The sequence below is a fragment of the Ranitomeya variabilis genome, chromosome 3 (assembly GCF_051348905.1).
Source record: "Ranitomeya variabilis isolate aRanVar5 chromosome 3, aRanVar5.hap1, whole genome shotgun sequence".
Classification (NCBI taxonomy): Eukaryota; Metazoa; Chordata; class Amphibia; order Anura; family Dendrobatidae; genus Ranitomeya; species Ranitomeya variabilis.
This window is the reverse complement of record NC_135234.1, coordinates 670,047,178-670,060,793: the sequence shown is the minus strand read 5'-3', so window position 1 is coordinate 670,060,793 and position 13,616 is coordinate 670,047,178. Positions and strand designations below refer to the sequence as shown.

Below are 13,616 nucleotides of genomic sequence, written 5' to 3'. Positions count from 1 at the left end.
TTCCGGTCTGGTCGGATATTGTTCCTCGACAGAAGTGGCGGTTCGTGCGATCATTTAAGGGGATCAATAGGGCTAGGGTGAAGTTGAGCAGGGCAGTGGTATAAGTGTTAGGCATTTTGAGTTGGAATCGGGTGTTGGTAATTTCTGGAGGGAAGACTGGGTTCACTTGAATGAGATTGGCATTGACTTGTGGGCCCCTTCAATACAAGAAGGAATTGAGAGAGCAGTGGTGGCGTTGGGGCACTCACGAGCCTGAGGTGTTCAGGGCTGTGAGTGTTTGGCGGGGGGTGGGGTTCTTGGAGTTGATGCTGATCCAGCGGGGAAGGAATTTTTATGTAAAATTCCGGACAGTTAAAATGGAGTTTGTTGATCTGGCATTTTGGTTACGGGCTCTGGATGGGGTTTTTACCCTGGGAGCTGGTGGTGGTTAATTTTTTCCCGGAACGGGATTTATGGTGCCCTCAAGCTGGTGGTACGGCTGAGGGTAAATTGAGGTGTTTAAGTTCTTTTTGGTTTTGCCAAACTATTTTAAGCCAGAATTTTTTCCCGGTGGGCTCCAAGAACCCTCCCCTCGAATTTTGCATAAATTCATATTAATGCTTAAAGTAAATGTTTGTTACTGTTTTGTTAATAAACTGGCCGCTGTGGCCAAAATTATCCAAAAAGTATTATTGTGTCTCGTTTTTATTTAAAGTATGAGGTTTTGTGTTCAGGGGTTAGTGGGTGGTGGATGTTATGGGGTAAGAAGTAGCCATATTGGCCATACACTGTCATGAAACAGCAGACAGAAAGTCCAAAAAAAAAAAGCCCCACTAGCCAGTGTGAAAATTGTAATATCTCTATATAATGTTTTTTGTTGTTTTTTTTCCGGAGGGGGGTGGGGGGGGGAGGGTAAACCACCTTTCACATGCCAAAAAAATGTCAAAATTAAAATAATTAACACTGCAACCAGATTCAAATAATTCTAGATCATTTTCTGATGTTGGCTTCCTATTAAACGTATGTGACAAGTTTATTACAGCTCCATGCAGCTGTTAAAAATTCAGTGGCAAAAATCTGTTGCCAAACAGAGATTGGGGAAAGCTTTTCTGATTGTATTCTGTCTTGCTCAATCTCATCCTTGATAATATATGGCTCCTTAATAGATCCATAAAAAAAAAAAAAACCTTGTGCAAAATATACCTACGTAGATGTGGTTACACTATTTTTTTACATCATTACGGGAGCACAACCTAGACAAAACTAGCAGGAATTGAGCCATTGCGCAACTCGGCCCATTAAAAGAGTGAAAAGACAAATTACCACTGTAAAGTGAACCACTGCTATCAAGCAATACTTAACTGAAAGATCACAAGCTACATTTTGCAATCTGGTACTATTAAACAAATGAATTGAAACCCCGACATGTTTCTTATTCTTCATCTATAAAATGGAAATTAAGTAACAACTTACCGGTAAACCAAAGCCTTGTCAACACCAAAGGCACCCACTATAAGGTCTAGAGAAAAAAAAATGAGACTATTGCTTTACATGGTAGAAGGTTCTCTTATCAGAACTTTTTTATTCAAAAACAGTTAGGAGATATGTTAATGTGAAGTAGATGGCAACTTTGAACATTTTTTTGACTAAAAGGGAAGGTTCACAAACACGGTATGGACATTTTTTTCATCCATATTAGGCTACGTTCACATTTGCGGTCAGCGCCGCAGCGTCGGGCGCCGCAGCGGCGCCGCATGCGTCATGCGCCCCTATATTTAACATGGGGGCGCATGGACATGCATTGTGCTGCGTTTTGCGCCGCATGGCCGCAAGCGTTGGACGCAAGAAACGCTTCAAGTTGCATTTTTTTTGCGTCCAACTTTCGGCCAAAAAGGACGCATGCGGCGCAAAACGCAGCGTTTTACCGCGTTTTTGTTTGCGTTGTGCGCTGCGGCGCCGACGCTGCGGCGCACAACGCAAATGTGAACGTAGCCTTAGTTTAGCTTCTTATATTGAAGAGCATTTTTGATCGGAAGACTAAAAAAAAAAAAAAAAAAAAAAAACAATTTTGCACACTGTACCTGGGTAGCCATTGCCATCAAGATCTTTTCCTCCTCTGATGGAGAATCCAAAGAAAGAAGGACCCAGAGAAGAGCCCCAAATTCCTTCCAGTACTTGAGATGGTTTAGGACTTAGTCCCTTCGAGTTACCATTGAAGATGAACACCATTCCGTTTTTATCTTTACCATCAAAGGGAGCACCAATAGCAACATCTGGAAAAAAAATGCTCTTATTAGTCTCATTATGCCGAGAGTTTTAGTTTTGAAATGACCTGAAGAGCCGCAGGTCGAAGATTATTTGTCTTTACAATTAAGACATCTTGTTTATGATGGATTATTACACAAGTATGCCACCATATGGTAGCGAAATACTGAAATCATCCATAATACTGCATAAGTGTCTAGACATATTTCCAAGCATGGAGACAACTCCTAAGAAAGGGATTTAAGTAAATGATCAAATTGAATATCATACTGTGCACATTTACCATTGAAGCCATCTTGGTCCAAGTCTCCTAAAACAGCAATGGAAACGCCAAAACGACCATATTCCTGCAGTCCGGTCAAGACCAGGGATGGGATATTGGACATATTGTAACCCTGCAGATACAAATAGACCCGACCCACTTCCTGAGTTCGTCCATCATGAGTTTTCTCCATGAATAATGGGGCTCCAATAAGTAGGTCATCCAGTCTGCAAAAATACAAGGGAGTCAAGCAATGGAGCGAGTGTAAGGGATAAGGCCAGGCGCATACGATTCGGAAGAGGCAGCGATTTGGACACAGCATGGTCGCTGCGTCCAAAGCGCTGTAGTCTATTGAACGCAGGTGAATCCGCATGTGTTCACTGAACCGTGTGTATTCACGCGTGCAATACTTTCTATGGGTGAAATTTCTCTTGTGGAGACAAGAGAATTAGACATTCTGTGATCTGTAGAGACACGCCGCATGTCCATCTCTGAGGGTGAACCGCGGGCATAAGATTATCAATTTATATAATTGCCTTGTAATGTTTTCATTTCCTGTTCTGTCCAGATGTCACTGTATCCCAGAATTCCAAGCAGAGGAAGTTCAACGATGGGACAAGTGATGGGTGTCAATATGGAAACTGCTGCTTATACCAACCTATTGCGCGGTACCACAATCGCACCACGCACACTACGCCGTACGCAACTCACACGGTACCACCAGCGGAACACCGTTGCGAATACGCCGATGCAGGGATCAGCCAAATGATTCACCGATTGCCGCCATCTTTGTACAGGAGTGCATGCACAGTTAAGTGTGACCGCCGCTATCTGTCTGCACAAAGATAGTGGCGGGTCTGATTTACTGTGCCTGCGCGAATTACACGCAGATGCAGTGAATCATTCAGCTGATCCCGGCGGCAGATAAGCGACATGTCTACAGGCAGAAGAAGCCGGTCACATTAAAGGGGTTTTTCCAAGAATGAAAGTTCATTTAAAAATGGTCTGTCTGACCGTGTACGGAGCATAACACATCTCCTGGGCAGGGGAGGAAGCAAAAGACAATACTGACATTACAGCAGGGGATCACAGTGGATTCATTTTTGTGAGGTAAAATATTTCACTGACTTTTTTAAAAATATTTTACCTCACAATCTATCTTCCGTGATCTCCTGCTGTAATGTCAGTATTGTCTTTTGCTTCCTTCCCTGCCCAGGAGATGTGGCATGTTCGGTACACGGTCAGACACAAACAATTTTTAAAATTAACTTTTGTTTGAGGGAAAACACCTTTAAAAAGCAAATATCAACACCAACATGGCTCCTCATAAATAGTACGCCAATGACTATGAAAGGAAAGCAGCAAAGGTACAACGTCGGAGACAACAACGGGCAAATGAGACTCGAAGAGCAAAAGCAATACTGGGACAAAAACAATGCTTGTAGGCATCAAGCACATGAGTCCCCTGATGCAAAAGTCATTAGATTATCACAGGATGCCATTAGGCAACAACATGCCTGTCCCCATTGTGACATTACTGCCCCCCCTATATTATTCCTGTCTAACTTACCCATCACCATTGACATCAGTGGCAGCCAATGAATATCCAAAGTATGTGGCCATCTATAGAGAAGAAAGCAGGAGTTAACATTTTGATATTCAGCTGTGTACTGTAATCACCAGACCCGTGCAATACAGGAGGTTTACTCCTTCTTAAGCCATAGTTGTATTCTTGGATTTTTATTTTTAAAAGGGCCTTGGAAAGCCTAACATTTTATTTATTAAAAATAACACGTCTGCAGTTCAATCACTTACCTGCTCTCCTGAGAAATTATAAAGGGACTTTAGATTTGTCCCATTGAGAATGGTAACCTTCAAAAAGAGACAAAAAAGCACTTATCAGTAAGTCTCAAAATACAAAATTACCACTGAAAAGTGAACCAATGCTATTGAGCAACATTTAACTGGAAAATGACAGGCAACGATTTTGCAATAAGACATTTCTGCAGTTTGCCACTTCTTGTTTTTAATATGATGGTTAAAGTAACAAATCTAAAAAACTTAAAAATAAAAAAAATAAAAAATGAAAAGTTATTTATTTTTTGAGTCTGGATATATTGGGTCTCCATAAAACACTATTACAGAAATATTCTCCCATTAAAACACTACTCGGAGAATAACATAGCAACATGCTCAGTTGAAAACCGCATTGCAGTTTTTTTCCCGTATGGCTATGTACATGAGCTCCAAAGAGTGAAGCAAAACCTTACATACATGACCAACGTCCACAGCACCATGAATTTTATGAACTGTATAATTTAAATTGGATTGCTTACATATCCATAAGTATTGTTTCCTTTGGGAACTGCAACCACAAAATCTATTTGGATGGGAAAAATTAAGCATATTAGTTAACGATCACCAAAATGACTACATGCTTACAAAGGGAAGCAAAATATATATTTAAGACTCACCTTCAGTATCATCCCCACTAAATTCACCAACTGTTACAGAATATCCTAAAAAGAAAAGAAAACAAAATGTGTAAATTTTAAACAATTCAAAACATATGGCCCGAGTTCACAATAGATCTGGTTCTTGCTGCCACATATGAGAGTAGCATAATGTAAGGGAAAAAAATAAAAAGGGGGATCCAGAATCCAATGATGTATCACTTCGTTTACTGGGTGCAGCAGTGGTGACACAGAGTTCTAAGGCCCCCTTCACACATCCGTATAAAATCAGTACCAGAAAAAAAAAAAAAAAAAAAAAGACACCACAGTACTGGCGTCTGTGTGCCATCAGTAATTTTCTGAAAAAGAAAGAATGAATGAAATTACAGAGCTTCTCCTATATTTTGCAATGTTAAACACGTACAGCATATGGCCAGCACATGGACGCCATCTGTGTGCTGTATGTGATTTTCACGGACCCATTGACTTGAATTGGCTCTAGTCATCCACGCTGCCAGAAAAAAGACAGATATGTCTCCTTGTGGTTCACAAGCACACATTGTTCATGTGAAGATCACCATAGGTATAATAGGCACGTGTGGTAGACGTGGAAAAATGAAAAAAACAAAAAAAAACAAAACAAAAAAAAACACACGGATGTCACACATACTGGAGGATGAAGCAGAGCCAAGAAGGCTAATCCTACTGTACATAGTTTATTGACAGTGAGCTGCTTATCAAAGGAAGGGTGTGGTCAAATGACTTGTTTCGTGCCAGCTAGTCACAGCAATAATAATGTCCTGTGATAAAACATTAATTGCAAGTAAAAAGCAGCACGCAGCCTGGTTAGTGACATAGCTGAATTCTGTGTTTTAACACCTACCACATGGTAGTAAAAAGCATTTAAAAAAAAAAAACTAAAAATGGTCATAATTTAAAAAATAAATACACACACTTAGGAGTTAATTAGCCCATGTCTAGCATTTGTTACGAACTTTAGAATGAGAAGCCGATTTCTGTAGCCCAGTAAGGAGATCACCCAGTGACTGAGTGGACCTTCCTGCCACCAAACACTGCAGACACACTTCTCCATTATCTACACGTTTCTATGCATCACTCGCCATAGATCATCATGTACTCCAGACAGAAAGCCTGCTGTGTGCCACCATTGTTGGCCATGCACCAGCAAAATAGGGGGATTTGTTTTCCAGCCTTTTTCTGTTAATAGTCCGCTTGTTCTGTAGCCATTCAGGCACAGTGCACATCAAGTGCCAATTGTTCGCTACGACACCACCCTGGGAGAAAGCTACAGATCACAAGGGACTGCGCCATTCTAAAAGTGTAATTGATCACGTCCTTCACAATAGCGGAAAGACGGAAGGTTTTATAAAAGGACAAATATTGTGTTGCTATGTAGAATATATCCGGGGAATGCTGGACAAAGGTATTCTGTAGTTAGGAAAGGAAATTGTATTGGGATGGATAACGCGAGCCTTCTACCTTCACAGCCAGGATAAGACAGAAGGAGTCAACTATTCCATATTTGGGATCTGAACTAGGCCCATAAGCAGCTTTAGCCACCGAGAATTTGACTCTAGGGTTTTAAGCTATAAATCCATTGATAAATCAGCATTGTGAATTTGGGCGTCTGTAAATGCATCTGAACATTACTTGTTTAGGCTTTAATCATACTCAAAGGTGCATGACGATCAGACTGCCTTAACAGAGTACAATGCGAGCTATGGCCCTGCCGTATGCAACTGGATGCCGTAGGCAGAAAACTTCTATGGGCACTTTATGTATAATGTCAAACATAGCGGTAATAGACACCTAGAGACACAATGTTGTATTAAAGGACAACATGACAGCTGCTATATCCTGCCTGTACATCGGCTGTATGAGTTCAGCCATGTGTGTTTGAAGAGTTTGAGTAAAACAGACTTTAAAATCCCCAGCCGCTGACCTGGAGTGACCGGTCTCTCCCTATACACACAGGCAGGAAGAGACCTGTCACTCCAGGGCAGAGGGAGAAGCCGCCAGTAACCCGCCTGGCAAACTAGTCTCCCAGCGGCTTTTAAAGTATGCTTTTGTCTGAAACGCTGCAGGGATGGAGTCAAACATTTATGGCTGAAATCATGTAGCCCCTGTCTGATACATGCTGCTAAAAATGTACACAGACCCTTGCCTAAAGTCTTGTTCAGCCCCGTTCACACATTCAGCATTTGTTCAGTATTTTACATCAGTATTTGTAAGCCAAAGATCAGGAGCGGGACAATCAGAGGAAAAGTATAATCGAAACAAGTCACCACTTCAGCATTTTTCACCCACTCTTAGTTTTGGTGTACATGTAAGGCGGCCAGGGTGGTAGTCATGGCAACAAGCTGTAGTGTTCCCACACCCTGGCGCCCCACAGATGAAATACAATGTTCCTTCTGCAACGTGTATAATGTACGCAACAGAACACTCACAGTAGTTGTTGGAACTCCCTCATCTTCTGTCACTCCAGCTCCCGATCCACGGGTCTCACAAATCACTCCAGACTCATTGTTCATTCCAAACAGTTCAACTTTAGTAATCAACAGGGTTTACAGTACAGATGCGGCACAGTGCTCACAGAGTGACATTCCTTCCCTGTCTTCTTAGCAATCTCTGCTCTTCCCAGACAATATCTGTCCCATCCGTGCTTTTAGGCCAACCAGCTACCTGCAATTCACCTGGTCCGGCTTCAAATTGTAGGGTAACAGGCTCGCATTCTCAGCTTCACCTAATCCCTGCCTTAAGCTTCAGATCCTCTTTAGGATGGTCCTGATTAAGCTGGTGACCACCTGCACGACACAGCCTGGGGCCCCTTCTTGCCAAAGCAACCTTATCCCCAAGGCTGTTAGACTATGTCAGTCCCCTGCTGCTACTCAACTGCCTCTTGCCCTGGGCAAGGCAACCCAGGCTCTGCTGTCTAACCAGGAACTATATTCTCTATATCCCCACTGTTCTTAACTACACTAATCTAACTCCTCCCAGTCTGGAAAACCCCTATGCTGACTATACCTAAGCTAATACTCTTATTCCCCATCTCTAGTATGCCCCCTCAATTCTAATCCCACTATATACATGTCCTATACTACCTTCTAATTCTGTACGTAACATATCAAATACATTCACTCTGCAGAAAATGAACACTAACATTTATAAACCTTATGGAAATGCATGTAATGAATGTGAATAATGTTCAGAGAGGGGGGGGGGGGGAAGCACGTGATGGTCCTCGTTGCCTCTTTACATACAAATACTGATGTAAAATACTGCTCAAATACTGATCATGTGAACGTGGCCTTAAAACAGTAGTGAAGGACCAATTGATGCATTGGTGGGGGACTGGCTCGACACCTGGCACCCCAACCAAATAGCTACTACTATCTGCTCTGGCAATGGATGGATGTTTGCACTGTACGGAGCAGAACTTTGCAGTTCCATACACACTTATTGGCTGCTGCAGAGTACCGGTCAATAAATTATGTCTCATGATCATAGGATGCAAAATAGTAATATTGCTGCTATAAGACAAAAAAAAAAATTACATATAAAAGATGGTAAGACACCTACCCATGTAACTGTCATCATAGGTTTGATAAACCTGGCGGGTCTGCATTTGTCCTTTGATTTCCAGAATAAAATATTCACTGTAGAAGTCCTTCTTGATGTCAGCTGGAGTAGCAGCAAAAACCTGACCTACACCAAAGGCAACATTATTCACATTAGTGCAAATTGACTCCTGGCTACCAAAAATGAACGGTGAACAGAACTTTGATAAGATGTTGGCAAGTTTTGATTTACTTGAATTGGTTTAGTTTTGGATGTAATCAACATGGAGAGTTTTCTGTACTTAATTTTGAAAAAAAAAAAAAAATGTTTGAGACTTTTACGTTAAGGCTGGAGGCACCCCAGTGTATGGCATCGGATATGCTAATGACCTTTGGTTCCTGCGAGGGGGAGCAGAGTGTCACGCTACTGTGCTCCAAACTTCTCGCACAGAGGATCGCAGCACAGCTGTGGAGGAGACAGAGAAAGTAATTTCTCCATCTCCTCTGCTGTCAGCGTACATCGCACCCAATTCGGGTGATATCAGAGTGCTGTGCATTGTTTCGCTCGTACCCGTAGACTTTTATGGGTGAGCAGAGTCTTGGTGCCAATCGCGGCATGCTACAATAGTTCTCGCATGCAGATTCGGCGTGAGAAAATAATCGCAGATCTGAGCTGCCCCCAAGAATGACAGTGGGCCGAGTGCTATATGAGGTTTTATCACATAGCACCCGGCCGTGTTGTACGGCAGTGTGACTCCGGCCTACCAAAGAGACTCTCGGGATTTTTGATGCAATTCAGATTTTTCAAAGCACCCATTGAATTCTTATATTCCTTGAGGCAAAGCATCATAAAACAGCATGTTATGGGGAAGGGGAGGGGGATGTATTACACAGCCTACATTAAATTGGATGCGTGGTAAAACGCTATATTTTTAGCAATATTAAAGGGGTTACATGGCCGTAGACTACAAGTCTGCAGCTAATCAGTATGTGACTGCAGAATTGTGAATCCTCACATCATGTGCGTGAGGATTCTCTGGTGCCAGAAGCGGGTGGTCAAGTGAACACAAAGTTTGCAATTTCCATATTTCCAGCCACATTCCAACTAGACGTTCATTTCATTGAGCGAAGCCGTGCACGTCTAGTCGGCAAGTGACAACATGTATACAAATCACATCCTTCCAGTAACGTGCCCGCCCCGCTGGAGAATCCACACAGTGCCCAGTGTTGCAATGTGAAGATCCACAAGTCTGCATTCACAAAGTGACTGAACACTTGTACCCTAAGGCTGCACAGCCCCTTTAAAATACCTCCTACAGTTACAGATTGCTATAAAAATGAGCTATTATGGAAGACAAGCAAACAATGGCAATGTGAAAATTTGGAATTTATTTTATATTTTCCAAACAAAAAAAGCTGCGACCCCCCCACCTTCTCCAGAGTTAAAAATAAAATTAATGGCAAACTGTTGAAGAAAATACTAGAGACCTGCCATAAACTATCAGAGTTGGTAATAATAAAGCCCAGTATTTGCTATAACAACATGACTTTAGAAGGTTACCTTGCCAGAAATAGCTTCCAGGTCCTCCCAGGAGTATTTTTCCACTCTAGTTTTATATAAAAAAAAAAATAAATAAATACATTTTAAACATTTAAAGCCCTGGAAAGTTAATCAGCGCTTCTATAAATGTTACATAAGCATTGAATACTAAATAATGTTTTAAACTAACTTACTTTTGTAAATTCAGCAGCAAAGCCACCTTGGCAGTATCCCTGCCCTTTTTCAGATTCATAATCTAAATTTAAAAAAAAATAAAATAAACCAAACCAAATTAGAAGATCATAAAATCTGAAGCCAGAAAAGCAAAAATCCCAAATAACTGGAAAGGTGTGGACCAATAACCAACTGGTAGACCGTCACCTACCTGTGCGACAAGGGGAATATTCCAAAATGTTGGTGAAATTGTCAAAAGACAAGTAGCAAGTTCCCACCATGTCACTAGATACATTCTGCTTTATTGTTCTCCAGCTGTATCTAGGAGCACAGGCCTACAATAAAAAGGAAAAAAAAAGAATTGTACAGTAACTTAAGAAAAAAAAAAAACACAAACACAGTAAAAGCAACGTGTATTGCCAAGTCTTCCTACCAAATTACATTTTCGGATGATACATTTGTAAGTCTTTGTGCTGCTTGCACAAGAGGCTACAACATTTGCGCTTTTGACGTTTATTAGTTTTTATACAAAGCTTGGTTATGAAAAAGCAGTTTTGTTTCAGATTTCCCATCCTTCTGTAGCCACATCTATGACAGTGATATGTACCAGTATATACTTGTCATGTGAGCGGACAGTTGCTCCAAACCATTGTCCCGATTTAAAATCCACCTGTTCCCGTGTAGTTGAACTCCCATCAGTGGAGTAAAAGGTATGCTTGCGGTTGCCTATAAATACACAAATAGTTTATTGAGACTATACAGGAATAGGAGTGTGGAAAACAACATCAGACAACATTCAACACCATTTAAAGCCACAGTGGTCATCTCGGAATTGTGACCCTCTAGTTGACTGTTTCCCAAAATTGAGTCCCCACAGGTCAGGTTTTCAGGATTTCCTCAGTATTGCTCAGGTAGTGAAGCATCATGGCATCAAGAACTCTCTCACCTGTGCAATACAACGAAAATCCTGAAAACATGACTTGTTTTGGTCCATGAGGACGGGTGTTTGGGGAAACGCTGCTATAGGTAGTCTACATCAGAGGTGTCAAACTGCATTCCTCGAGGGCCGCCAACAGGTCATGTTTTCAGGATTTCCTTAGCATTCCACAAGGTGCTGGAATCATTCTGTGCAGGTGATTAAATCATCACCTGTGCAATACAAGGAAATCCTGAAAACATGACCTGTTGGCGGCCCTCGAGGAATGCAGTTTGACACCTCTGGTCTACATGACTCATTCCATAGCACAAACGGAATATTTTCACCCATTTCCAAGGGGATTATTATAGGGAACTGGAGCGCCCCCACACCGCCGCAGGGCCGAGGGGTACCCGGAGCCGGGCCTCTGGGTCTCTGCTCTGGGGTTGTCACGGTGGCTAGACCCGGTCCGTGGCCCTGTCTGTCAGTGGGGGACGTCCGGTGCAATAAGTGGTGTTGTAACGGTGCAGTTGTGGGGTGCAGGTCGCGGTAAATAACGAGGACACCAGGTTGCAGTCTCTTTACCCCTTTACTGGAGATCTCTGAATCCTCAGTCCAGAATACGGTTCACCAGGCTGCGCAAGTCCGGCCGGTCCAATGGCACCTCCAGAGTTCACTTCACAGGTGGAAATCGGTGCCTTCCTTCTTAGCGCTATGTGTTGTAGTCCTTCCCTGCTGTGCTTACGGAAAGTACCCCACAACCGTTGTGTCTGTTTCTTAAGTTCCCTCACAACTCGATTAAATGATGTTCTTCTAATCTTCCGTCCCTTCCTGATGTTACAGTTAGAACGGCACCCGTTTGTCGGATAGGCCTGGAGTTCTTCCGGGACCCTAGAGACGCCCCTCTCCCGCAATTGCCTCCCAAGACTTCATAGGTGATATGTGTTAGACAGCCCGCCTTAAACTGACTGTCCTGCCGCTGTTTAGAGTATTGCTTGAAGCTGAATGTTATAATACTCCCTCGGCGTTCCGGCCACCGGTAGTGCGCCTCAGTAGGGTGTTGCTCCGGTCTTACAGCACGACCCCTACTGGAATTCTCCTATTGCTTGATCTCGTTTCTCACTCAGCACAATCTATCTCGCTTCTAGTCCTTTCTTGGGTCCCGCCGCTTCCCGGAGCTGGCGCGGACCCGTTACGTTCTTTTCAATGCCAAGCCTCTGTCAGGATCCCACCCCTGACAGAGACCCTACTGTCTCTTCCTCCACAACACCCTCTGCCACTGGGTGTTGCTTCGTCCAATCCAGTCAGCTTTCTGATCTAACTTCCTGCCTGACCCCCAGTTTACCCACTATGGTGGGGAGTGGCCTAATGAATAGAACCCTTAGCTCCCCCCGGAGGCCCGGCTGTGAAATGTATTGGTGTCTGTGATACCTGATCAGATGAACTCCTTCAGTGCCATCGGACGCACCATGGCTCCCCATAGTGGCGGAGCCACAGTACTGCAACAACCAGGACTCTGGGGCGCTGCACTCCCCCCTGGTTAAACACAGTACTCCGGGACTGGGAAGAAAACAACAATACAAGTTAGCAAAAAGACATACAATTTTGTTGAGTGCAATGACAATAAGTATACTTGAACAGGCTTCCCTTTATGGGAGGTAAGGACACTTGAACGTTACAAACATGGCAAAAATATCATAGCAACATGCTATAATTAACTTCTGTTACCCAACCGGGCATTCTACTTAAGTGCAAAATTGTTGAACAATAATTTAACATTGCCTTTAAGGACTCACACTCTAAATCCACTAAAGACCTTCCTATAATCACATTATAAGGCACTTTAACTTTTTCATTCTCCTACTTTGGATCTGCAGGACCGCCTGTCCTATCGGCACCAGACCTACTGCCTCTCCTTTCTGTTACAGGACCGCCCCGTTCAGCCAGGGCCTACTGCCTTTTCAACTACTATACACAGTATAGAACATAACTTTTCTTTCAATTTGAGAACACCGAGCCGGCTCTACTTGGCTCCTATAAGGACTCACCCACTAACCCTTACGGGTTCACTTTCTGTCCTTAGTAACACATTACTAACTTTCGATGGGGAACGCAGGGTTTACCTTCTATCCCCCCCCCTTTTCTTATCAACATTATCAACTATCTTCTTTTCACAACATTAAACTTTCTCATTACTTCCTTTTACTTTTTCTTTCAGAGAACATTATCAGCATTCCTTTACAATTACTAATGGCATACATATAACTTTTACATGTAAATATTATCATTTTCTTCCATTGACATTATTGCTACTGGTCTTAAAGCAATATCACCATTTTCGTGCAACAAATGAACATCCCCCTTAAGAGGGGACCAAATCTCTGTGAGGTAGCACATCTTCTCAAGCTACCAGTCCATACTCAAAGGTTCCAGTGCGGTATCTTCGCAA

At 42.7% G+C, this 13,616-nt stretch overlaps 1 protein-coding gene across 1 annotated transcript in view; it reads right to left on the bottom strand.

Annotated features, from left to right (window-relative positions):
* Positions 1 to 13,616, bottom strand: part of ITGA5 (integrin subunit alpha 5) — a 146,805-nt gene that overhangs the window by 43,791 nt on the left and 89,398 nt on the right. Inside the window, exons 3-14 of the mRNA XM_077297921.1 lie at positions 10,859 to 10,977; positions 10,463 to 10,586; positions 10,272 to 10,333; positions 10,099 to 10,144; positions 8,560 to 8,685; positions 4,981 to 5,025; positions 4,843 to 4,886; positions 4,322 to 4,378; positions 4,077 to 4,129; positions 2,528 to 2,733; positions 2,061 to 2,252; positions 1,453 to 1,498 (exon numbers count right to left, since the gene is read on the bottom strand). Of these exons, the coding sequence (XP_077154036.1) occupies positions 1,453 to 1,498; positions 2,061 to 2,252; positions 2,528 to 2,733; positions 4,077 to 4,129; positions 4,322 to 4,378; positions 4,843 to 4,886; positions 4,981 to 5,025; positions 8,560 to 8,685; positions 10,099 to 10,144; positions 10,272 to 10,333; positions 10,463 to 10,586; positions 10,859 to 10,977 (1,120 nt within the window). The remainder of the gene's footprint in view (positions 1 to 1,452; positions 1,499 to 2,060; positions 2,253 to 2,527; positions 2,734 to 4,076; positions 4,130 to 4,321; positions 4,379 to 4,842; positions 4,887 to 4,980; positions 5,026 to 8,559; positions 8,686 to 10,098; positions 10,145 to 10,271; positions 10,334 to 10,462; positions 10,587 to 10,858; positions 10,978 to 13,616) is intronic.